This window comes from Puma concolor, chromosome A1 (genome assembly GCF_028749965.1).
Source record: "Puma concolor isolate L17-30 chromosome A1, mPumCon1.1.hap2, whole genome shotgun sequence".
Classification (NCBI taxonomy): domain Eukaryota; kingdom Metazoa; phylum Chordata; class Mammalia; order Carnivora; family Felidae; genus Puma; species Puma concolor.
The window spans coordinates 109036837-109064383 of NC_141667.1; the positions used below are offsets into that span (position 1 = coordinate 109036837).

General features: G+C 34.8%; 1 protein-coding gene across 3 annotated transcripts in view; it reads right to left on the minus strand.

The window, feature by feature from the left end:
• Positions 1-27547, minus strand: part of RNF180 (ring finger protein 180) — a 211586-nt gene that overhangs the window by 62159 nt on the left and 121880 nt on the right. For all 3 annotated transcript variants that reach the window (XM_086700073.1, XM_086700079.1, XM_086700077.1), the window contains one exon: positions 3475-3700. In XM_086700073.1, the coding sequence (XP_086556199.1) occupies positions 3475-3700 (226 nt within the window). The remainder of the gene's footprint in view (positions 1-3474; positions 3701-27547) is intronic.

The following is a 27547-nucleotide window of genomic DNA, read 5'->3' on the forward strand; positions in this document are numbered from 1 at the left end:
TTAAGCACAATTGCCTAACCAGTGAATGTTACAGTACAAGTTTAAAATCATTTTGCTGAGGTACAGTCTATGGAATAAATCTGGGGGGAATTTCATTATTATCTCTATCCACTGAGTTACTGTAACAGAATTATGTTAGAACCAACCCCTGAAACATTGGCCAAATATCTTGAGTTCCTTTAGGAAATGACAGCTTTCCCACTCTGACCTTTGACAGTAATTATCCCTTTTTGTTCGCAACTGGAATGCTGACATTGAGTAACTGAGAGTATTCATTCACTTAATAAGTAACTGTCAGGGTTCAGTAAGGTTAAGAGAATACTCTAAGACTGTAAACTAACTTCTCCAAAGTATCACCAAAAGCATTTGAAACCAGAAGAGGAAAAAAAAATTCATTTACAATAGCAACAACAAAAAATATACAGGCAGAAAACTAGTAAGAATTGTGCAGAGCCTTTAGGAAGGAAATTGCAGAAATTTATTAAGATGACATCCAATAACAATCACCCAATATTATATAAATGTCAATTAAAAACTATGAATTATCTCCAAATAACTTATAATTTTAATTCACTTGTGAGTTATTAAAACACAGTCTAGAATAATTTTAAGAGGTATAGGGCAAGATAGAAATATGAATGGAAAAGAAAAAGGTGTCAAGAAACACATTTACATTGTAGTAATTATTATTACTTTTTAAAGAATGACAATTCAACTAGAATAGGAAAAAAGGATTGTTCAGCAAATGATACTAGGATAAATGTCTAAGGATATGGAAGAAAATGGACTCCGTTCTTTTTTTTAAATATTTGTTTGTTTGTTTGAGAGAGCTTGCATGAGCAGGAGAGAGGCAGAGAGGGAGGGAGAGAAAGAGAATCCCAAGCAGGCTCCCCCTGTTGGCTTGGAGCCCAATGCAGGGCTTGAGATCCCATGAGATCATGACCTGAGCCAAAAAAGAAAAAGTCAGATGTTCAACCAAATGAGTTACCCAGGCGCCCCAAAAGTACTCCATTCTTACTCAAACCATGCATCATACAAGATGCTAAATGGAGTTAAATATGGGATAGGAGGACAAAGTGGAAACCTAAAATAAATGTGGATAAAGAGAATTTTTATATAATTCTGTAGTTAATAGGTAAGGCCTTTTAATTCCTAACTTTAAAATTAGAAATATTAAAGACCTATGTTGCTACATGAGACCACATAAAAGTTCTGCACATCCATAAAATACAAACATAACTAAAATACAAATGACAAAACAGGAAAATGATTTACCCCATAGGACAAAAGCAGACACTAATTAAAAAAAAAAATCTTGTTAATAAGCAAGAAAAAGATGAACAAACCATAAGAAAAATCAGCAAAGGTCATGGCCAAGAAAAACAAATGCCCTGAATGTGGAGAAAATAAGCTTTTGTATAATACTGCTTATAACAGTTTTTGAGCACAGTTTGGCAACATACACATAGCTTTAAAACACACAACAGCTTTAATTACCAGTTCTACTTCTTGAAATCCCTCGCAAAGAAATGCTCAGAGATGTGTGCAAATATTTATCTCCATATATCAGCAATTAAGTAAATGACAAATAACTAAATGTCCCATAATATTGGTAGTTTAAGTAGATCATGATATAATCACAAGAGTTTTAAGTAAATCCAAGCAGGTTAAAAGCCTTACATACAATATAGTCACATTTTTTTCTGTAAGAAAAATAATTAAGTACATGTATGTAAAATATTCTGGAAGTATACTCACTCACTGTGGTCTTTAAATGTTAGGACTATAGAGGATTTTTGAGCTTAGAACTTTAACTGGATGTTCTGATTTTTCCCATAATGAAATTGTATTACTTCTATAATTTAAAAAGTTATTTCTATAAGAAAATTAGACCATAACGTTTTGGCTACTAGCAATGTCACTTTCCCTAATTTATACTCTGTTATTTCCTGAGCTTTTATCAAAGTATACTAGAAGATGTCAGGAAACCTGATACACCACTTGCTCTGAAGATGTTTTTGAGGACACTGCCTACTCCACTTCTTAGTATGCCCTGGAAGAGAAATCACATAAAAAATTCCCTTTCAAGCACCAGAAAAACCTTTGCTTACTCTTGGGAAGTGGGATACTTCTTTTAATGAATCATGAGAATCATTTAATTGTGTCCTTAATTTTATTTTAACTCAGGTGGCAGAATATTTAAAACCAAATACTTCACCTAATTATAGTTACTAGGTAGCATCATCTGGCTTGTGTATCTGTTCATCCACCCTCACCTGCAGAACATGGAGATAGCATTTTTTCCTGTGATGGGTGGCACAGAGTAGTGCCCTCCATAAATGTTAGCTCTACTTACTTCTATCCTTCTTCCCTTTTTCCTTAGCAATTCTTGATGTTCCACATTCATTAGTTTTTCCTGTCTCCATTAGTATGTTTTTGTAATGTGTTTATTTATTTTTGAGAGACAAAGAGCAAGAGAGACACAGAGTGCGAGCAGGGAATGGGACACAGAGAGAGGGAGACAGAATCTGAAGCAGGCTCCAGGCTCCGAGCTGTCAGCACAGAGCCCGACGCGGGGCTCGAACTCATGAAATGAGAGATCATGCCCTGAGTCGAAGTTGGACAGTTAACTGACTGAGCCGCTCAGGCGCCCCTCCATTAGTATGTTTTAAAAATTATATTTCATCTTTACTGATAATTAGTTAAGCAAATCCTTGCTCCAATTTTACTTCTTCTCATTCAAGAAGAAAAACCTTAAGAATAAGGATGTTGAAAAGACATGGAGGGTGGGGGGAAAGGCATGAGTTTTCCTCAGATATTTACAGCATTATTCTCAAAGACTCCAGAGGAAATAACAAGGCCCAAAGAATGAGTAGCAGTAAAAGGCAAATATGAGGAATAAATAATCAACAGGGCTGCTTCAAGTTTTAATGAAATGCCCTTGCCATTAGCAATGTCCAAGCCAGGGGGCGCCAGGGTGGCTCAGTCGGTTGGGCGACCAACTTCGGCTCAGGTCATGATCTCACGGTTTGTGAGTTCGAGCCCCGCGTCGGGCTCTGTGCTGACAGCTCAGAGCCTGGAGCCTGCTTCTGATTCTGTGTCTCCCTCTCTCTCTGCCCGTCCCCCACTCATGCTCTCTCTCTGTCTCAGAAATAAACAAACATTAAAAAAAAATTAAAAAAAAAAAAAAAAAACGTCCAAGCCAAGACTGAACAACTGGTTAGAATATCTTAGAAAAGATCTCAGCATAAAGTAGGAGATTAGACATGAGAACTTCTTTTCATCTAGGATTCTATGATTTTCACACAGTTCTATGAGTTGGGCAAGCACTGTTTTATAAAGTAGAGAATAAGAAATCATCCTGTATATGATTTTCAATAATGTTCTATAATCATTTATAAAGTACCTTAAGAATGAGAACAAAGCTGTAGCCAGAACAATCAGGCAATCGTGTTAGTGAAAGAGAACAATTACCTGTCTGGAAAAAGACTCTGGAAATAATTGTCCGGCACAACGGGCAGGGAGTGCTTGCAGGATTGTCTTTGGCAAGAGTCCGTAAGCAGGGCTCACAGAAGATGTGGTGGCAAGGGTAACACATGTATGGGTTGAAATAAACATCCAGACATACTGCACAGATGTAACTTTCCTTTTCTTCTGCATATTCATTGTCATCATCTGTACTCATCTCATTATTCAAAGTCTGTAAAACATAAACAAAAATAATTTCTCTCAGTTCAGTATGAGATTGGTTTCCTTGAGAAAGAGAGACTGCCTTTACATTTTGTTAAAATGAATAAAAATATTTATGAGAAGCACATAATATCTCTTTCTGTGACATATTTCAAGTGACAGAAAGGCTATCTTGCAAAGTGACAAGAAACTCAAAACGCACACGAAAAATCCAGAAGTCTTAATTATTCTTTTAAAAAGTACTTTTCGTATTTTTATATAATACTAAATGCTAAAATCTGTCCAAACATACTGAAGTAACCCCTATCTCTATTTAACCAGTACTAGTTAAGTATGTGTCAGGTATACTAGTCCCAGGACTACAGATTCCCCATTGATCCCACTCCCACCACAGCAAATAAAGTGATTGTCACAAGGTTATAGAGCCTTATATGGGCATCTGCATATGATAAAAAGGACAAGAGGATACCATATATGCTTCATCCCCAGACCAGGCATGCACTATCTACTCTACACTTTGTCCCTTCGTGGACCCCAAGGCCAAGAAACGGCCAAAGACTAACATATGTCAGGAAATAGACAAGGCAAAGAGACTTGTAGCAATTTGGGGATCAGCCTTGTAGCTGAGAAATGGGATGAGTCCCTTCCCTCCTCCCAAAAAAGAATAGTTAAGAAAGATGTAGTTAGGAAAGAGGCAGCTCAGAGGTTAGCAGCGTGAGGCCTGGTAACAGAATGCCTGTTACTTAGGCTCACGATTTCCCCATCTGTGAGGATGACGTGAGGATTAAATGAGGTAATCCACTAGATATCAAGCATTCTGTGAAATCCCATATAACATAAACAAAGTTTAAAACAGGACATGAAGTAAAAGTCTCTCTCCAAAAGAAAGCTTGCAGCTAGGACCTGCACAATAATAAAGAAAAATCTGTAGGAAAGGCAACAGAATCCATAATTTTTTGTTCATTTTTGATACATGAATATTCTTTCCTAAACTGAAAAGATATTTGCAAAATGAAAGGTATAAGTAAATGATTAGTAGTGAACTGGGCACCCCAGATAAAAACATCTATGGACCTAGATGCTGACTTACCTAAATTTTATTTCATAATGCCAGCTTATTCTGCTTGCATTATACTCTCAGGACTGTGCCTTGAGATTTGAACTAATTAACCTTAAAGAAACCCATGGCATAAAAAAACCCCATCATTTGTGGAACCTCTTGAAGCATTTCAAATTGTGACCCAAATATTTGTGCAGAATTTTATTTCTATAAAGGACTTTACATATCCAACAAAAGTAACTAGACCACATTAAAATACACAAGGAAATAAAAGCTTTGCTCTTTAAAAACACAATATTTTGCAAATAAACTTGATGTGAGTTTGAAAATAGAAAATGAGGTTGGAACTATTCATCTATTATTTGATCTAAGTGAATCAATCCTCAAAACAGAAATAACGTATATAAAATTCACTACGTTTTAGGGAGTTAAAAAGGTTTAAAGTTTTCATTAATCCAGAAAACTGCACCTGTCTGGTAATAAATACTGTTATACAAAAAGACAAACAAATTATCTCAAGGATAGAATACCAGTGGGTATTTCTCCAAATTGCAGCGATGGAGGGTTGTAGAATAGTAAATTTGCTGTTGGATGGGGAGTTACATTTTTAAGTTTTTATTTAAATTCCAGTTAGTTGAACAATTATATTTTAAAAATTAATACTCATTAATGGATCACTGCCAACATAGAAAGAGGTTTTTAATAGGTATGTCGAAGAACTCATATTCGTCTCCTCAATATTTCAATGGCCATAGATGAAGACCCCAGAAATGCTTATCAGAAATGTAAGGAAGGGGACAGGACAGATAGCTGGCTAATTAAGGACCAAAATCCTTTCTGGAATAAGGTATGCCATTAGCAAATAATATAAAAATGTACACTAGGCTAAACCAGTTGGCAGAGTCAAGATTTTTAAAAAGTCTCCATAGGTAGCTGGGCTGAAATCAAGATTGAATTTAACAGATACATATAAATTCCTAATTGAAGACTCTAAAAGAAACTGCACACCTATACGATGAATAAAATTTAGCTAAAGCAATTTATGTCAAGAAGAGCTAGGGATTTTATCTGGATTTTAACTGACTTAACTAAGCTCAGTGTATGATGTAGTTACTTAAAAAGCCAATCAAACCTGAAGTGCAGTGTAGTGTGGGTTTATGCGTCTCTCATTGTACAACGATCACAACACGTTTGTAGCTACTCTAAGGAACACAGACAAATGAGAGTCATCCACAGAAACACCGAAGGCCAGAGCAGCATGGGTTCTGAAACCACCTCCTAGAAAGTACGGTTAAAACATGATATTCATTCAGAAAAATAGTGACAGGACATGAGATAAACAAACAAGCATTGGTATGACAAAGATCCTGATTTTCCTCTGTGGAGTTTTTATGATTAGATCTAAAAGCAAATGGATGTGAAGAGGCGATAGATTGTAAGAGAAATACCTATTTATAAACCCAAACGACATGAGCACAGCCTAAAATGGCCACTCTTGTACAGTACACCTGTCATGGAGCTCACCATTTATCTTATGCTCCCCATGAAATACTGTGAGGCTTAGAAATAAGAGAATTAAAGTTGTATACATTAACTAATTTCCTTAACACAAAACCCCTATGAAGCAGGTACTATTACTATCATCATCTTTTAGAATAAAGAAAACTGAGAAATTGAGAGCTCGCTAACTCTAGTGGTGAAGCTGGCATTTGAAAAAAGCCAGTATATGGACCTAGGGCAGTGCTCTTCACTACCACACTCTTACGTGAGTCTGTACTTCAAAACATACTAGCAAATAATAAATGTTAGCTGGTGACGATTATGACGTAGGTTTAAAGAAAAAGACAAATTTAGTTAGGATCTACAGGGAAGTAAAATTTCAAGGCATTGTTATCAAAATTAGCAGATGAATATATAGGTGCCCAACGTACAACTACTTTTGACCCCATGGAAACTGTCCTACAAAGAACAAACACACTCAGTCTCTCACATTCCTTTCCAGGGGCTTCCAGTCTCAGAAGAGGAAAAAATAAACTGCTAAATAATATAAAGCAATAAGCTTCAAAAAAATTCAGGAAAAAACTAGCATAAAAATTAACAGACCAAGAGTTTTTATTAGTAATAACAAAGCAGCAGTGCCATTTAGCTCATTTACAATATTGTGATTACTGCTATATTTGGCCTTATTCCTCTAACTTACTATTTTTTAATAGGTGCTAGTAGGGCAGTGAATAGGAGCAAGACTCCAGAGCCTGTTTGGGCTCTGACACTATTGCCTGTGTGACCTTATGCAAATTACTTAACTCCCTGGAGTATCACTTTTCTCATTTCTAAGGTGGAGATACTAACAGTACTGAGCTCACAGTTGTTGAAGAAAGAGTTAATACGTATATAAAACATTCCGAACAATACCTGGAATGTAAATGTTTGCTGCTGTCATTGTATTCAATCATATTTATTATTAAATATTGGCTTTTTTGAGAGTGGTTTTATGTTTACAGAAAAATTGTACAGAAAATAGACAATCCCCCCATACCTCCTTACACACACACATACACACACACACACACACACACACACACACACACACACACAGTTTAACCTTTTGTTACCATTATTATGGTACATTTTTTAAGTTAATAACCAATATTGATACATTACTATTAACTGAGTCCCATAGTTTGCATTAGGGTTTATTCTTGGTTTTGTACATTCTATGGATTTTAACAAATAGATAATGTCAGGTATCCACAATTGCAGTATCATATAGAATAGTTTCATTGCACTATTGAATGAAATCCCCTGTGCTCCACTTATTCATCTATTTTACCTCTTCCCCAACCCCTGTCAACTACTGATCTGTCTGTATATAGTTTTCCTTTTCCAGAAAGTCATATAATAGGAGTTACACAGTATGTAGTCTTTTCAGACTAGCTTCTTTCACCTACCGATACACATTCGAAGTTCCTTCTAATTGATCTTGAAATTACTCCAGGTCTCTAATGAGAACTGTTCTTAATTCTATATCAGTTTATTCCCTGGCCTTTAAAAAACAATTAATTTGCTTCATTTCTAAATAAATTCAAATTGCCTTCTACCCTTAGATATTCCTGAAATGTTGTGGCCCATTCAAGTTATGCAGTCTTATTTTCCAGCAGTGTTACATATTTATTCTTTTTAAAGATATATTTTTTAATAATTCTACTTTATTTAAAAGTATAAGTTGACGTTAATATTATAATTTTATTTTACTTAAAATTGTCTCCAAAGGAAGCAATGAATATAATTACAGTAAGTTAAAATTTATACCTAATTTTAGTGTGTGTGTGTGTGTGTGTGTCTATGTGTATTCCACCACATGCAGAGACAGAAAAAAAAACAAAAGTCAATTTCTGCTAAGAATGCCCTTGGGGTGCCTGGGTGGCTCACTCGGTTAATCATTTGACTTCAGCTCAGGTCATGGTCTGGCCGTCCATGGGTTTGAGCCCCATATCGGGCCCTATGCTGACAGCTTAGAGTCTGGAGCCTGCTTCTGATTCTGTTTTCCTCTCTGCCCCTCCCCTGCTTATGCTTTCTCTCTCTCAAAAATAAAAAAAATTAAAAATTAAAAATTAAAAAAAAACAGAATGCCCTTGATGAAGCAGGAAAAAGATTAACTTTGACTAATTGAATATTTATCTTATAATACTCCATGTGAGAGAAACAGGAAGTACACAGAATGCATTTCTGTTGCATTCCAAAGCATAATGGTTATTTTAAGAAAAAGAACCTTTGTTAATGTTTTAGTTGTGAGCTGAACTAGCTGGTTTTTCCATGGAAAAATATCATCTTTATGTAATGAACAATGGCCAGGAAAACTGAGTATTCAGAATTGGTTATTTGGCAGACATTTTCACAAAAATGAACAAAGCAAATCTGTCACTTCAAGGCAAACAAATAGTGTCTGTCACCAAATAAAATGAAAAATTTTAGCTTTCAAGCAACAAAATCAAAATTTTGTAAAACTTCTATATACTTATAGCTTCCCAGTATTTACAGACTTTTCTGAAAAGATGGTATTAGCAGTTTTTTTGCTAGTGCTTAATGAAATATGACAACAGTTAGGAGAGCTAGGTAATTCAGTGAACCAGGAGTTTCCAAATGTCTAATGCAGGATATTATAAAATGATGCATACATGATATTACAAAATTATGCATGAGTAAATGAACCACTCAAAGTGTAAAAACAGACTAACGGATTTTAATGTAACAGAGTATTTAACATTCACATCAAGTGTCAGATTTCATATTGTAATAGACTTTAATAATCTAGCACTTGTCAAGTTTTGGTATAGTATCAAAGACAACCATCCAAAATCATCTTGAAAAGCTATTATAATACTATTCCCTTTTCTGACTATGTGTCTGGCTGGATTTTCTTCACATACTTCAGTCAAAACAGCATATGGCAACAGATTGTATGCAGAAGCAGACGTGAGAATACATCTTTTGATTATTAGGCCAAATATTAAAGATATTTGAAAGAATGAAACAAATGCCATTCATCTCAATTTTTGTTTTGATTATTTTCATAATATATGTCATGATTACATATAATGGTTTATCATTATCTTTGTATGAATTAATATTTAAATTTTTTCTGTTTAATTTATAATATGGTAAATATTTATAATCCACATACACAAAAGCTCTTTAGGGTTCTCAATAACTTTTAATATTTTACAGGGATTTTGAGACCAGAAGTATGAGAATTAATATAGTAGGAGATAGAAAGCAAAGGTGATTTGGGCCGTAGGCCTATAGTAGATACTATATTGAAGTATGCAAGTATTTAGTAAATTGGCAATATTGACAATAATCTCATCAGTGATTATACTAAGCAAGACAATTTAGGGCAAAAATAATGAGAAGCGTCTAAATTATGGCAAGTTCTCATCTACTTGGGATCCAAAGAAATAAAAGCTCTAAGGACTACTAAAAAAAAAAAAAAAAAAAAAAAAGGCACACTATAAAGAAGGAGAGAGGGAGATTAACATTTCTTTCAAAAAGCCACATCTAGATACATCATAGTATCAATATAAAAATCAATCAGCTTAATATTTAAAGTTCTATTAGATAATAACTAACTTTATTTAAAATGAAAAGCAAGAGGGGCGCCTGGGTGACTCAGTTGGTTGAGTGTCTGACTTTGGCTCAGGTCACGATCTCATGGCTCTTGAGTTCGAGCCCCACTGACAGCTCAGAGCCTGGAAACTGCTTCGGATTCTGTGTCTCCCTCTCTCTTTGCCCCTCCGCTACTCGTGTCTTTCTCTCCAAAAAACTAAATAAACATTAAAAAAAATTTTTTTAAATGAAAGCAAGAGCTACTATAATACTCTGAGGTGACCTCTAAAGCATCAAGGAAAGATTAAAGATTAAAGATCTTCAATAGAGCTACAGGTGTATTTTCTACATTAAAATTATTTGATAGTTGGTGATTCATATGGGGTTCTTTAATACAAATATTCAACTAATTAAAACATCTCATTAATAAGCTATTCTAGATAGACTGATAATTACTATATCTGAATTGTTTTTTACAATTCATCAATTGTAAATTCATGAATTTTACAATTCATGAATTTACAATTCATCAATCACTTTTCAAGACAGAATTTACAATTCATGAATTTACAATTCATCAATCACTTTTCAAGACAGAAATACAGCTTTAGATTAGAGTTAGCTCTAGGATCTATGCCAAAATGATCTAGCTGTCCTGGCCTGAGTGTTTGTTTTACTTAAAAAAAAATCTAAAATAACACCCCAAGGTCTTGAGTACATGTGTCAGTAGTTAGTAGCTATCAAAGGAGAAACACACTACAGGGCACCTGGGTGGCTCAGTCGGTTAAGCATCTGACTTCAGCTTAAGGTCAAGATCTCACAGTCTGATTTCGAGCCCTGTGCTGACAGCTCAGAGCCTGTAGCCTGTTTTGTATTCTCTGTCTCCCTCTCTGCCCCTCCCCCGCTCGCACTCTGTCTCTCTCTCTCTCTCAAAAATAAAGATTACAAGACATTAAAAAAAAATGTAAGAAGAAACACACTAAATCCCTACAACCCATGGTAAAGGAAAAAACATAATTCATGGGGTCTCAAACAAAGACTGGGGTCGTGAAATTCAAAAATTTGAGGGGAAACTTCCCAATATTTATTCCTATAATTTACTAACATATTCAGAGAAAGGAAGAGACTAAAGGAAGATTTTACATGCCTCTAGGAGGTAACCAAAACTGCTGAGAATATTTTTTTCCACTCATCATCATCCTTCTCTGTATGTTTGCAGGTTAATATAATACTCAGTATTGCCCAGGCCATCAGATACAGAGTTATTCAGAAACCATTGATTCACTATGTTGCTTGATAAATAAAATCCCTTCAGGGCTCCACTGTATTTATTGATGAATGTGTGAAATGAAAAATTCTCAAAAAGTACATAATATCATTTTCTCTATACTGACCATTGGAAGAATTCTATTTATCCCATTAAAAGCTCTGGGGAATGCAACTTTCCACAACTTATTTGCTTTCCTAATCAATACGAATATTAAACCAAAATGATAATCAGTTTACTTCTAAAATACAAAAATCAAGTTAAATAAAGTAAATAAATAAAATAAATAAAGTAAAAAATTAAGGAAACAGTCCTTACCCTGAAAGAACTGAAAATGATCCACATTCACAGCGAATAATTCCAAATGCTCAGGCTAGAATTTATAAATTTTTGCAAATAAGTTTGGTTTTGGCTAAAAGCAATTAATTAGAATGAAAACCTTTCCTCAGCAAAATTTAAAGAGTATATTTCTGCCATTTCTGGCTATCTTTAGAGTACATATGAGCTCTAAAATTTACCGTTTTTTATAGAAAATCTTATGACTTTTGCTTTACATAAGTTGTATTGCTCACCACCCCCATTTTTGGCATTTGAAATAAAATGTTTGCAATATTTTGTAGTGATGGTCATTTTTTGAGAATATCTTCTGGTTTTGGTTTGAAAACCAAGGATGTGCTAGCACTTATTTTAAAAATTTTACATGTTCTACACAAGTTATTAGATCTCTATAAAATGATAAATGATGCAGCATATTTTTGTACAAACATTTAAATTTAATAATCACATACACTAAAAATATTACTATTCTGTCTGAAAGGAAGACTGTCTTGCTTTGTAATACTTCTAACACATTAGTAATTCTGGGAAATTTTCACTTTATTTGTAAAAGCTTCTGCCATGTTTACTTAAGGGAGGAAAAATGGGAATTCCAATTCAATGGTTAGCTCCAAAAGGAAAATATTAAGACATAATATCTTTATTTATGCTTATGTTGCTTATACACGACCACATTGTTAAAAGGCACTAGTCACCATGTTCTTAAAGACTACAAAATGCAATTATTCTATGGAAGACATTATGCTTTGTTGGAAAGACAGAAAGGTGGGGGGGAGAATGAACTTCCCTTTGTCTTTTCTGGCTTCACTGTAACTGTCCATCTGACTTATCTACCTTTTTCTCTAAGTATGTCTTGTGTATATTTTCCACCTATTACTGACTTTTTTTGACATATAATTCACATACCCTAAAATTCACCATTTTAAAGTATACAATTCAGTGGTTTTGGGATATTCATAAGGTGGTACAGCTATTACCACCATCTAATATTAAAAAAATTCCATCACTCCAAAAAGAAATTTCATTCCCATTGTCAGTCACTTCCCATTTCCCTCTTCCCTCCTTCCACACCCCACCCTTGGCAACAACAAATCTACTTTCTGTCTCTACAGATTTGCCTGTTCTGAACATTTCATATAAACAAAATCATACATGGCCTGTTGTATCTGGCTTCTTTCTCTTACTGTTTTCAAAGATTATCTCTGTTACAGTATGTATCAGCACTTCATTCCTTTTTATAACAGAATAACAGTTGATTGTATGGATATATCACATTTTGTTTATTGCTACTTACTTCTTATATATGCATTTCTCTGTCTAATGTCCTTTCAGTAATGGTGTTTACAGAGATTGTCTTCTGCACTTTCTACTTCCCTAGGTGTACTTACCCTTTCTTACTGTCCTCGGTATCTATTCCCTTCATGCTGATGCCACCAAAATCTTGGTTTAATCTTATTATCCTTCTTCTAATCTCCAAATACAAATTTATAACTGCCTTTTGTAAATCACCATACTAGGACTCCAATCTTAATATATTCTAACTTGAATTCACTTCTCCCCCAGATCTGATTCCTTCTCCTCACCTCCCACATCTAATCCTTGCCAAGTTTAGCTCTTCAACTGTTCCAATGTTCCCCTGTACTTCCTTAGCCATGATTCCTTTTATTTTTGTTGCTACTTCCTCATTCAGGTTTTTACCTCTGTGTTCAATCAACAAATATTTATTGAGCACCTACTATGTACCAGTCGCTTTCCCAGGCTCTGAGGATACAGTATGGAGCTTTTGGTCTTGTGGAAGAGAATAAAAGGTTGCTAAGAAAGCATAAAACAGAGGAACTCAAATTAGTCTGGGGTACAGAAAGGCTTCTTTGAGGCAGCGGCATTTAAGTCAAGATCTTGTAAGAAACCTTTTTGTTACAAGTGAAAGAAAACCCAATTCAAAGTGTCTCAAAAATTAAAATGAAATCTGCTGGTATCAGTAGTTGAAAAATCTAGAAGAACATCTAGCTTGCTGACTCAGTACCCTAAACGACACCTCTAAAACCTATCCTTTCTCTTTCTCAATTATACCAAATTCCTCACTGGTTTTGGAACTTTTGCATAACCTGTTCCTTCTGCCTAACATATCCCTTTACCTCTGTTCTTCCCCTAATACCTACACACCATTCAGATCTGATATGGTCTGGTTTAGTGGACACTTCTGGGGAAACCTCTCCAGCATCCACTCCTATCTTCTGCCAACAACTTACTGATTTTTAATTGGGAAATTCACCCATCGTCCACTTGTAGACATAACTATGTATTCCAATGGGGTTTAAGTGATTCAAGGGAAACAGTATGGGATGAGTACCAGGGGGCTAATCCTGATATGTCACTCGGCCAACTTGAGAGACTGCACTTCCTGGGAACCAAAGTGTCCTCCAGATTCTCTCTACAGAACATCTATTATCCACTTCCAAGTCCTTGTCGTAGGAATCTAAAATAGCCTGTGGTCACATTAGGTATAAAGGTCTTTGAATCTAAAATTATTACAAATATACCAATATTCATGTTTCTAAAAATACTATTATTTCTGCTATTGTCAGAGCAAAACAATGGAAGCAAGGTAACAGAGGTGACTAGAAATGGCTAATGAATAGCCTTCAAACCATTTCTATGTTTGAAGAACAGAAGAACTTCTGGCCATCAAAAAGGAATCAATAACATTATGTTTAACCACTGTATTCCATTACTTAGAAGAAGGCTTGGCATGTAGAAGATGGTCAGTAAATATGACTTAAGTGAGAGAATAGGAAGATTGGTAAAAGAGAAAATGTACTTGCCATACTAGAAAGACACCAGAGAAACACTTCAGGTCAACACAAGGAAAAAGATTAAAAATAACACCAACCTCTACATACAGGATGCATTAACTGGGATTATCCAGAATCCAAACTATGGCAGAAGTTTATTTTCTATTACTTTATTAGAGACTGCAGTTGTGAGAGAAAAAGAGAGCAAATAAGATAAAGAGGAAGAAAAAATATCAGAGGACAGATTTCTGAGTAGGCCTTGAACTAGTATTGAGTACGGTCTTAGGAGAGGGCTCTGAACTGCATACAGTGTCCCAACTACATATAGTGTGATCTATAGTCTGCTGAAGGATGAAGGGAGAAAAATCTATCTGCTGGTGCCCATCTCCTATTGATCCAAAATGTGCCCCATTGGGCATTAACACCCTCTCACTTCCAGGTTCACACATGAGAACCAAGTGGGCTTCACTGCATCTGATGCTTCAGTGACAATAGAAAAGCCCCATGAGAAAATGCTATTAATCTTCTTGCTGGAGTCGTTGGTGGCACAAGTAAATGTACGTTAGTATATTCATATACTAAAATGGAATACCATTCAGCAATAAAAAGAAATAAATTACCTATATATAAAACATCATGAATACAACTGTTCATGTTTATTAGAATACTGTCTAATAAAAAAAGCCTTACATCAAAGAGTGCACAGCACATAATTCTATTTTTGTACAATTCTAGAACAAGTGTAATTACACTATGATTGAAAAAAATCAGAATACTACTTGCCTCTGGCACATAAGAGAGAAATTAGTGGGGAAGGGGAACAAGGAAGTGTTTCAGAATGATGTAATATCCTACATCTTAGTGCAGATTGTAAACACAGGTGTGTGCATCTGTTAAAATAGTAAATGAACATCTAAGATTTGTATATTTTACCGTATACAAAATTCGTATGAGAAGAAAAATTACAAACAAAAATGTGGAAATGGAATATGATTCAACAGGAACAAACTAATGTGGCACAATTTAATACAGCATAATACCACTTTTACAGAAATAACACAGGCAGAACAATGCCACATATTTTATATGGATATATATTTCTAGATATGTATCTTTCTATATATATTTCTAGACATTTATCTTTCTAGATATATATGTCTATATATGTATTACTCTGTATATGTACATACACACATGTATAAGTATGATGTGCATATCTGTGTGTGTGTGTATACACACACACACACACACACATATAAATATATATATTTTTTCTTTAAAAGGCCAAGGTCAAGTTTATAAAAGAAACTCCTAAGGATGATCCCTTCTGTGGGCAATGGAAAATGATTTAGACTGGGAGTACTGGCTAAAAGGTCTTTAGCTTTTTATGGTTTTTAAAAAATGTTTTAATTTTTTTAAGTTAAAAAATGAACTAAGGCAGTATTTACATTAATCATTCAAAAACAAACATAAAAGCAATATAAGCTTCCTATAGAAAATATAAAAATGAGATTAAATCGTAAAAAGATCCAAATTCAATGTGGCAATGTATGTCCCAAACTATTTTTACTTTTTTGTCTGAAACACAAAATTTTAAAAAATGTCACTGGTTAGGAATAAACAAACAAAACAATTTTGAAACTGTTGGCAGGTGGTTATGAGAGGTCTATAAATTTTGGAACTCTCTCCACTTAACACCTCCAGGTGGTATGAAGTATGGAGATGCATACATGATGGACATATAGCTACCATCTTATTTTCTTAAATGTATTTATTTTTTAAATGTTTATTTGTTTATTTTTGAGAGACAGAGGGACAGAGAGCATGAGTGGAGCAGAAAGAGATGGAGAGAGAGAATCCCAAGTGGGGCTTGATCTCATGAACCTGTGAGATCATGACCTCAGCCGAAATCAAGAGCTGGATGCTTAACCAACTGAGCCATCCAGGTGCCCCTTAAATGTATTTATAAAACCAGTATGAGTATGTTTAATATTAGAAGTTTTTACAAAATATGCAAGGGATGATTCTTTGGTAGCAATATGATACTTAACCTTTCTAATATAGTCACTTTTCAGAAACTATATTCATGACACACCAATATTTAACTGAATTTCAATATTCAGGATAATGCTGTTTTCGATGAAAGATGTTTGAGAACTTTCTTTGAAATGAAGTTGGGAAATAACATGCAGAAAATGTGTAAAATAATGGCAAGTAGATCAGCAATAAATCACCGATGACTCCACTTCTCAAATAAAATTCTGATATTATATATGCTTTCTTTTATATTTTTCTTTTAATTTAAAATAATATTTCTAATTATATGGTATTAAAATTATGATTGTACATTCTCATGTGCTATGATAGATTAAAAATTCCCACAATACTAAATCTCACAATAAACAATATATTAAAAGGCTGTAAGTAATGCAACTATATGTTTTGTTTACATAAGCTCCAGTTATTAGCTATTTAGAGCTGTTGCCTTTCTCTTTTTAACTGTTTCACGTAATCTCATGCTTGCTATTTGCTCTTCCTCAAGTGCTCTCTTCTCTTGTCTCTGTGAATGGCTGGTGTTCTCTTATTTCTTTATGTCTCAGCTCACATATTACTTCCCAGAGTCCTTCCCAGAAGATGCTATCTAAATGAAAGCGTTTCCCAATGCACACACCAAATGTAACACTTTATCAATGACTTTAGAAAATAATAGGCTAACCACTTAAGTTTCATCTTCCGTTTGTATAAATAAGTAATAGTTTTTTTTTCCCCTAATCTGCTTCTCAATGTGCTCATAGCTATTATAACATTATATATAATACCTAAAAAGGTTTGGTGACCTAAAAATATTTGTATTAGTATAGCATGTTATTATAATGTTTTTATGGAAGGTAACACACACACACACACACACACACACACACACACACACACACACACACACCGTTTTTGTCCAGCAGGGTTGAGGACAAAAACATCTCTAACCCAGCTTTGCTTGTTCTTTATACTTTAACTTCTAAGTAAATTCCTGCTCCTGACAATCAGAACAGTCTGAGATTCATCATTAAAAGATATGAGGTCAACAGCTTGGTCCAGCCTTTATCTCCATGGAAAGTTGTACCAGTAGATGAAATGAATAAAAAAAAAATTTATATGCTGCCCACAACAGACTCACTTCAGACTTAAAGTTGCAAATAGACTGAAAGTGAAGGGATGGAAAAACGTTCATCAAGCAAACCAAAGCCAAAGCCAAACACACAAGCAAACAAACAAACAAACAAAAAAACAACAAAAAACCAAAAATCCAAAACCAATAGCTGGGAGAGCAATAATTCTATTAGACAAAATAGACTACAAAAAGGACTGTAAGAAGAGTGAAAAAAGGGCATTACATAATGATAAAGGGATGGATGCAACACAATGATATAATAATTGTACATATCTATGCACCCAACATAAGTGCACCTAAATACATAAAGTAACTATTAACAAAGGTAGTTAATAATGGTAGGAAACTTTAACACCCCACTTACATCAATGGATAGATCATCCAGACAGAAAATCAGTCACAGTGGCTTTAAGGCAACAGATAAGCTTAAAATATGTATTTAGAGCATTCCATCCAAAAAAGTAGAATATACATTCTTTTCAACTGCACATGGAACGTTCTCTAGAATAGACCCCATGTTAGATCACAAAACAAGTATCAATAAATTCAGAAAGACTAAAATCATATCATGCATCTTTTCTGACCATGACGGTATAAAACTAGACATTAATTATAGGAAAAAAAACAGGATAGAACATCAATACATGGAGGCTAAAAACATGCTACTAAATAACAAACAGGTCAACCAAGGAATCAAAGAGGAAATTAAAAAAAAAACAAAACAAAACATGGAGACAAATGAAAATGAGAACACAACAGCCCAAAATCTCTGGGATGCAGCAAAAGCTGTATTAAGAAGGAAGATTAGAGCAATACAGACTTATCCCAAGCAACAAGAAAAATATCAAATAAACAACTTAAACTTATACCTAAAGGAGCTAGAAAAACAAGAACAAAGCCCAAAGCTAGTAGAAGGAAGAAAATAATACAGATTAGAGCAGAAATAAATAAATTAGAGATAAAAAACAATAGAACAGACCAAGAAAACCAGGACCTGGTTCTTCAAAAAGATAAAGAAAATTGATAAACCTTGAGCCTGAGTCATCAGGAAAAAGAGAGGACCAAAATAGGTAAAAGAGAAGTGAAAGAGAAGTAGCAACTAACACTTAATAGAAATACAAAGGATTATGAGACAACTAGGAACAATTATATACTGACAAACTGGACAACCCAGAAGAAATCAATAACTTCCTAGAAACATACAATCTTTTGAAACTGAATTAGGAAGACAAAGAAAATCTGAATAGACCAATTACTAATAACAATACTGAATCAGTAATCAGAACACTTCCAACAAACCAAGTCCAGACCCACAATGGTGAATTCTACCGAACACTTAAAGAAGAATACCTATTCTTCTCAATGTATTCCAAAAACTAGATGAGGAAGGGAAGCTTCCAAATGCATTCTACAATACTAGCATTACTCTTGTACCAAAACCAGACAAAGACACTACAAGAAAAAACAAAAACCTACAGGCCAATATCCATAATAAATACAGATGCATATATCTTAAAAAAATATTAACAAACTACATTCAACAACACACTGAAAGGATCATTCACCATAATCAAGTTGGATTTATTCCAGGGATACAAGGATGGCTCAATACGTGCAAATCAATCAGCATGATACACCACATCAAAAAAACAAGAAGTAAAAATCATATGATCATTTCAGTAGACGCATAAAAAGCATTCAACAAAATTCAACATTCCCTTTGTGAAAAAAAATAAGTATCAACAAAGTGGGTTTAGAGGAACATACCTCAACATAATAAAGTCCATAGATGACAAACCCACAGCTAATATATTCATTGATAAAAACTGAGAACTTTTCCTCTGAGATCCAGAGCAAAACAAAATTGTCTACATTCACCACTTTTATTCAACATGGTATTGGAAGACCTAGCCATAAGAAGCAGATAAGAAAAATAAATAGAAGGCCTATAAATTGGCCATAAAGAAGTAACACTCTCAGTATGTGCAGGTCATGAGACTATGTATAAAGTCCTCAAGATTCCCACCAAAAAGCTAGAGAAGTACTACTGAACTGAATAAAGTTGTAGGATACAAAATCAATATATAGAAATTGGTTGCAGTTCTAACACTAACAAAAAAGTAACAGAAAAAGAAACTAAAAAAACCAATTTAACTTACTTTTTCACTTAATAATTTAAAAGTTTATTTACTTTTGAGAGAGAGACAAAGTGCGAGCAGGGAAGGGGCAGAGAGAGAGGGAGACACAGAATCTGAAGCAGCTCCATGCTCTGAGCTGTCAGCACAGAGCCCAACGTGGGACTCAAACTCACGAACCATGAGATCATGACCTGAGCTGAAGTTGTATGCCTAACTGACTGAGCCACCCAGGCACCCTCAACAATATCAGTTAAAACTGTGCCAAAGAGAAGAAAATACTTAGCAATAAATGTAACCAAGGAGGTGAAAGACTAGTACTCTGACAACTGTAAAACAGTAACAAAAGAAACTGAAGATGATGGAAAGACCTACCATGATCATAGATGAGAAGAATATCAACATGAATCACTGATTTCTACTCATGGAAGCAATATTACACTGTATGTTAACTAACTAGAATTTAAATAAAAATTTGAAAATGAAAAAAAAAAAAAGATCAACAGCATTTTTCACAGATAGAATAATCCTAATGTTAGTATGAAACCACAAAAGATCCCAAATAGCTAAACTAATCTTGAACAAGAACAAAGCTGGAGGTATCACAATCTCAGATTTCAGGATGTACTACAAAGCTATAACAGTCAAATCAGAATGGTACTGGCACAAAAAACAGACAGGGAGATCACTGGAACAAAATAGAGAGCCCAGAAATAAGCTCATGCTTATACGGTCAATTAATTTATGACAAAGGAGGCAAGAGTGGGAAAAGATAATCTCTTCAATAAGTGGTAATGGGAAAACTGGACAGCTAGACACAAAAGAATGAAACTGGTCCAGTTTCTTACACCATACACAAAAATAAACTCAAAATCTGGAGTGCCTGGGTGGCTCAGTCAGTTAAGCATCTGACTCTTGATTTCAGCTCAGGTCATGGTCTCCTGGTTCCTGAGTTGAAACCCTGCATCAGGCTCTGAGATGACAACACAGAGCCTACTTTGGATTCTCTCTCTCTGCCCCTCCCTTGCTTGTGATCTTCTCTTTCTCTCTCTCTCTCAAAATAAATAAATAAACTTAAAAAAACCCTCAAAATTATTAAATACCTAAATGTAAGATATGTAATGTAAAACCCTTAGAAGAAAACATATGTAGTAATCTCTTATACATTGGCTTTATCAACAGTTTTCTACATATGCCTCCTGAGGCAAGGGAAATAAAAAAATAAACTATTGGGACTATAACAATATTAAAAAAAAAAAAGCATTTGTGCAGTGAAGGAAACCACCCACACAATGAAAAGGCAACTTACTAAATGGGAGAAGATATTTATAAATGATGTATCTGATAAGGGGTCAGTAGCTAAAATACATAAAGAACTTACATAATTCAACAATAAAAAACAAAATAATCAGATTACAAATGGACAAGAGGACCTGGACAGACATTCTTCCAAAGAGGATATACACATTGCCAACAGACATATGAAAAGAAGCTCAACATCAGTAATCATCAAGGAAATGCAAATCACAACCACAATGAGATACTCACAGCACTTGGAATGACTAGAATCTAGAAGCAAAAGGAAGTAAGTGTCGATGAGGATGTGGAGAAAAAGGAACCCTGTGCACTTTGGCAGGAACGTAAACTGATACAGCCACTGTGGAAAAGGATGGATGTTCCTTAAAAAATTAAAAATAGAAATAATGCATGATAGTAATTCCACTATTAGGTATTTACCCAAGAAAATAAAAAGATATATGCAACCTATGTTTACTGCTGCATTATTTACAAGAGCCAAGATATGGAAGCAATCTAAATGTCCATCGCTAGATGGACGGATAAAGAAGACGTAGCATATAATATATACATTGTATACAACACAGTATAACTCAGCAAGAAACAAGAAAGGGATCTTGCCATTTGAGACAATAGGGATGGAAGTAGAGGATATTATGCTAAGTGAAATAAGTCAGACTTAAAAGATAAATTCCAAATAATTTCACTGAACATGTGGAATCTAAAAAATAAGCAAACACACAAAAAAGGCAGAAACAGACCCATATCTACAGAATACAAACTGAGAGTTGCCAGAGGGGAAGTGGATTTGGGGGTGGGTAAAATGGGTGAAGTCAAGTGGGAGGTATAGTCTTCCAGTTATGGAATGAGTAAGTCACAGGGATGAAAAGTACAGCACAGGAAATGCAGTCAATGGTACTGTAAAAGCATTGTAGGGGGACAGAAGTTACCCTGTTACATCTGTGGTAAACACAGCATAATGTACAGAGTTGTGGAATTACTGTATTGTACACCTAAAACCAATGAAACACTGTATGTCTACTTCAAAAAACAATCTCTACCAACAAAGAACTTTTTGTATTATGATTTAAAAATCATATTCATGTGCTCAATAGTTTGGCTGGTAATTTAGCTTTTTAGTGTAAATATCATGGAGCAATTATTATAATTTAAATACATTCAAAATTAAATTTTCCTACAGTTTCTAGCAAGTACTATAAAATTTATACCTACTTCACAAATGTCTTCATTTGCAAAATGTGGGATAAGAACTAAGTAACACTTAAGCAGTATTTGCATTCTGGTATTTTAAGATTTAATCATCTATTAGTGTCTCCGAATCTTATTTCACATAAAATTATGTTTCTGAAGCCAGTTCAACATTTTAAAGCCATGGTTAGCCAAGATGATTTTCAAATATATTTTAATATTTAAACATTTTTATGAACATGAGCAGTTTCTTTTTTTGGGTGTTTCCATCTTGGTTTCTGCTTCTGCACTTGTTTTGTGATGTTTGCAATCAGACTTCTCATCTGGAAATATCTATCATTCTATTTTATATGGATATGAAACATTTCTGTAATTGTTGACTGTGTACAGAATGAATAATGCACTTACTACTCTCATTATTTACATCTTTACTATCCAGGTGAAAAGAAGTTATCTCGTTTTAATAGAAAGTAGCATTAGAAAGACATTACATGAATCAGTGAAATGTAAATAAAATGTTATAATTATTTTTAAATCAGATGGACCCTTCAAAAAATAGTAGACAGGTGGCGCCTGGGTGGCTCAGTCAGTTAAGCATCCGGCTTCGGCTAAGGTCATGATCTCGTGGTTTGCGAGTTCAAGCCCACATCAGGCTCTGACCTATCAGCTCAGAGCCTGCTTTGGATTCTGTGTCGTCTTCTCTCTCTGCCCCTCCCCTGCTCACACTCTGTCTCTCTCAAAAATAAGTAACATTAAAAAAAAATTAAAAAAAATAGAGGACATGTATCCTGCTTTCTGGGAACTAGAAAATATATTAATAGATTATCTTATGAAATTTTCCACCATTCAGGATTATAATAAGTCCCTTATATCTCAACTTTTCAAATTTCTACTTTCTAAATAAAAGGCATTTCTGATAAAAAAAAAAAAAAAGGCAGTTGTGGCATTTCAGAGATTTCACATATTTGAGGTAAGCCTCAAGACAAGGTAGGGACAAGGTGAAAGCATCTGACAGCCAGAAGGAAGGGAGAAAAGAGAGCTATGAAGTTATTTCAGCACCAGCTAAGTGAATCAGAGCCCCAGTCCAAGCTGAAACATGACTGGAAACAAGGAAGGCCACAGGCCATACTTGGTAGCAGGACAATTTCTGACCTATCCTGTGGTACCTCCTAAATTAACAAGTAGGTAAGATTGGTTCAGATGACATGTGAGAATGAGTTTGGCAAAGCTGGGGCAGGCAATGATTTACAGGATCTATGTGTGACTATGTATATCTTTTATTGTGATTTGGTTTCTCTTGGCATTTTAACATTTCTGAAATTCATATGTAATTTTATCCAGATACACACAGGTCTTTAATTTGAAAATCTTCCCACCTCTCTCCAAAGGTTTATTAATTAAACTGACTGTCAATCCATGGTGTCTTAAAAATTCAAGAAAAAAGTCAAATTTACCTCTAAGTAAAATAATAATAATAATAATAATAATAATAATAATAATAATAATAAACTAATCAGCTGTTATGGAATAATAACATTCATTTTGTATTTACTATGTGCTAGGCATAGTGCTTAGTGCTTTTATATACATATAATACCGTACTTAATGCTCAAAACAATGATTATCTTCCATGTTATGGTCTGAATGGTAGTGTCCCCCCAGTATTCATATGTTGAAGCTTTAACCCTCAATATGATAACATTTGGAGATGGGCCCTTTGAGAAGTTTAGGTGACATCATGAGGGTGGGAACTTCTCATGATGGGCTTAGTATCCCTATAAGAAGAGGAAGACTGAGACAGAATTTATCTCTCTATGCAGAAGCACCGATGAAACACCATGTCGACACACAGCAAGAAGGTGACTGTCTACAACCAAGGAAGGGGGAATTCACCAGGAATCAAATCTGCTGGCACTTTGATCTAGGACTTCCTAGCCACCCAAACTGTGAGAAAGCAATGTCTGCTGTTCAAACTACCAAGTCTATGTATGGTATTTTGTTACTGACGCCCAGGCAGACTGAGATAATCCCCACTGCAGAGATTGGGAAACTGAGGCTCAGAGAGACTGACTAAGGCTAAGGTTAAGAAGACTTATGTCAGCCACAGCTCTGTTTAGCCTACAAACTCCAACTCCGAACCACTTCTTTATATTGCAACGCACGAAGTTGAATACTGTGCATTGAATCACAATTTTTTTTCTCTAGAAGTTTTTCCTATAGTTTTCATACAATACACGTTCTTCATCCTGGTCTGAGGCACAATCATCTTTTGCCTGGATTGCTGTAACAGCCTCCTACTAGTTCTCCCTCCTTCTGCTTGATACACACATTTTCTCTTTCTTCCCTCTTTATTTCCTATAGTTTATTCTTAACACAGAAACTAGGGGGTCATTTTAAAATGTCACACCATGTTACAAGACTGTTCAAATTGACAACGTTATAAAACCACTTGGAATAAAAACTACAGTCTTTACAATGGCCTATAGGTCCTGCATGAACCTTCCCAATAACGCTTACTTCTCTGATCTCATCTTCTACCAGTATCTTCCTCTCACCACGCTCCAGCCACAGTGACCTGCTTGTTGGTCCTATTACTATCTTGGATCACTCTTAGAACACTCTTGCGTTATGATTTCTACATTTACTCTTATGTCCAGAATGCTTTTTTCAGATAGTTTTCTCACCTCCTTCAAGTCTCTGATCAATTCTCATGTTCTCAATACAATCTACCTTAACTAACACTTTTTAATACCACAGCATGACCCCCATCTTCTGACATCCCTATTTTGCTCTACTTTTTCCATGACATTTATCAACTTCAAATATACACACAATTTTATCTACTACGTTTATTGTTTGACGTCTATGCTAGAATGTAAGATCCGAGAGAGCAAGAACCTTTGTCTGTTTTACTAATATAACCCCGCGTACCCAAAACAGTGCTTCACATGTAGCAGGACACAATAAATATTGGTTGAATGAATGAACTGTGAAAGATTACTCATCACTAGGGGACAGACTATATTTTAGATGAGATACTAACAACAGACTCAGTCAACTCCTCATTAATTTACCAACAGAATGTAGAAGTAAGAGTTTAGGAGTTTAGATAATTCTAAATGTTCTCAAATATGTTTGAAGTCTCAATATTTATTGTGGAAAATCAAGAAAAATGTTGTGGAAAATAAAAACACATAGTAAAAATGAAAACCAACTATTAGCCATAATAATTACTAATACTATAGATATAACTAGTATTTTTTCCTATGTATAAACATACCTTTACATTTTTCTTAAAAAAATAAGATTAGGGCACTTCGGTGACTCAGTCATTTAGGCATCTGACTCAATTTAAGTTCAGGTAATGATCTCAGAGTTCATGAGTTCAGACCCTGCATTGGGCTCTGCTCTGATGGTGTGGAGCCTGGTTGGAATTCTCTCTCTCACCCTCTCTCCCTCCCCGTCCCCCCATTTTCTTTCTCACAAAATAAATAAATTTTATTTTAAAAAGTAAGATTATCCTCTCTCCACGTGTTCTTTCCTAAAGGAGATACACATACAGAAATCTCTTCCATTAAAAACAACCAAAAAACCTCTTCTTTGATGCTACATTTCCATCTGGCTACAATCACTTCTCTCTTTCCCTTCAGAGTCAAGTTCTTGGAAAGAAAAGAATATCGGTTCTGTCTATTCTCTCTCACTAACCCACTATTAGATTAGAACTGCTGTAACCAAAGGTCATCTAAGACCCAATTATGACATCCAATAGATTATTTTTAGTTCTCATTACACACGATAATTCCACAGCATTTCACATTCTCAGCCAATTCCTTCCCTTAAAAATTGTCATTTTCAAGAATGCCACTTGAATGGAGGTTCAAATTTCTCACCCTAGTTCCTTTTCTGGCTTTTCTTCCATTGGCCCACCCACTAAATATTGGTATTCAGTAGTTTCCAGGCTTGGATTTTTTCTTTTTTAACAGTACCTTTTCCTCTTAAGCAATCTCATCTTTCATTTTTACAGTTTTAGCTACTGGTATATTGACTCAATCATCTCTAGCTTTAGCCTAGATCACTCTCCTGGATGCCAAATCTGTTAGTCTATGGATATCCACTAGTCTATCAGACATCCATCTCTCTGTGGATTTGTAGGCATAGGAAAACATGTTGTGTTCAAAGGCGATTTAACTCTTTCCTTAAACCTGTACCTCACTCAAAATCTTAGTGACTGTTACCATAATCCAATTGTTATTTATCCAAAAACGAAATTTAGCATTTTAGATTCTTCCTTTATCTTCATCTTCTACATCTTTCAATCAAATAATATCAATCAATTTATATAGGTTGCTTCAAAACTTTATATTTTATTCCCCTTTTCTTTTCCCATTGTTAATGTCTCAGTTCAGGTCTCATAATCTTTTGCCTGGACTTAGAGTCTACCCCTCTTTCATGACCGCTACAGTTCCATGCGCTATACTGCTGCCAGACAGATCTTTCTAAATGGAATCTAGAATACATTGCTATCTGTGTTCCTTACAGGGAAGAGAAATTTTCACCATCCTTTTCAGTCCAGAGGAACCTACATCTAGCTTCAGGTAAAGAATACACAAATCAGGTAAATCACTTTAGAGATAACTGATCAAACCATGATCAGAACTGGTGGATAAGGTTACTATGTTAAGAATACAAGCCCTGCCACCATCTTTTCCATTTTCAGAGGATACTACAATGCTCAGAAATATGACACTTTTAGGTTGAGAGGCCAGCTTGGTGGCTGGTGGCAAGTATGAATTTGGAGCTTTATATTCTAATTATAAAAGGAATACATGCTTATGGTTAACAAATGAAACAAGACAATATAATAACTCATGCAGGCAAAGCAAATTAGGGAAGATACTACTGGTTGGATAACCCAATACTTTTCTCAAACCTCTTCTCCTTTTTAAGTGCTGTTCTCCATTATAGGAGCCAGAAAGCTTAAATAGTTGTTTATCTAGGCTTTCTTATAACTCAAGTTGGCCCAGCTTTGGCCAATGAGACATAAGGAAAGTATGCTGAAAATTCCCAGTAAAGCTTTGCATTTCTGGATGAAAAGGGCAGAAATAGCTGATACTATCTGTTTCCTTTCCTTGAACATGATGATCCTAGGATTTGGATCTTGTCAGCTCTCTTACAACATGAGGCAACATGCATGGAAACAGAAGTGGAGCAAAATTACAATCTATATCCTTGATTGCAGAAACTATATTTAGATTTTTTATATGAGAAAACAAACAAACAGTGACCTGTCAAGCTGCTGTCAAGTTTATTTTATTTACAGACATAATCTCAATAACCATCTCTATTCTGCCTGCCTACTCCCTGTCTTCCAGATGCAACCACCCCCAAGGCAACACTGGTGAATCCTTTCAGGACTTATGTTGGCTCACACAAAATATAAAAGCACACGTACATATAAATACTCTGCTGGCACTTTTTTTCACTTACCAACAT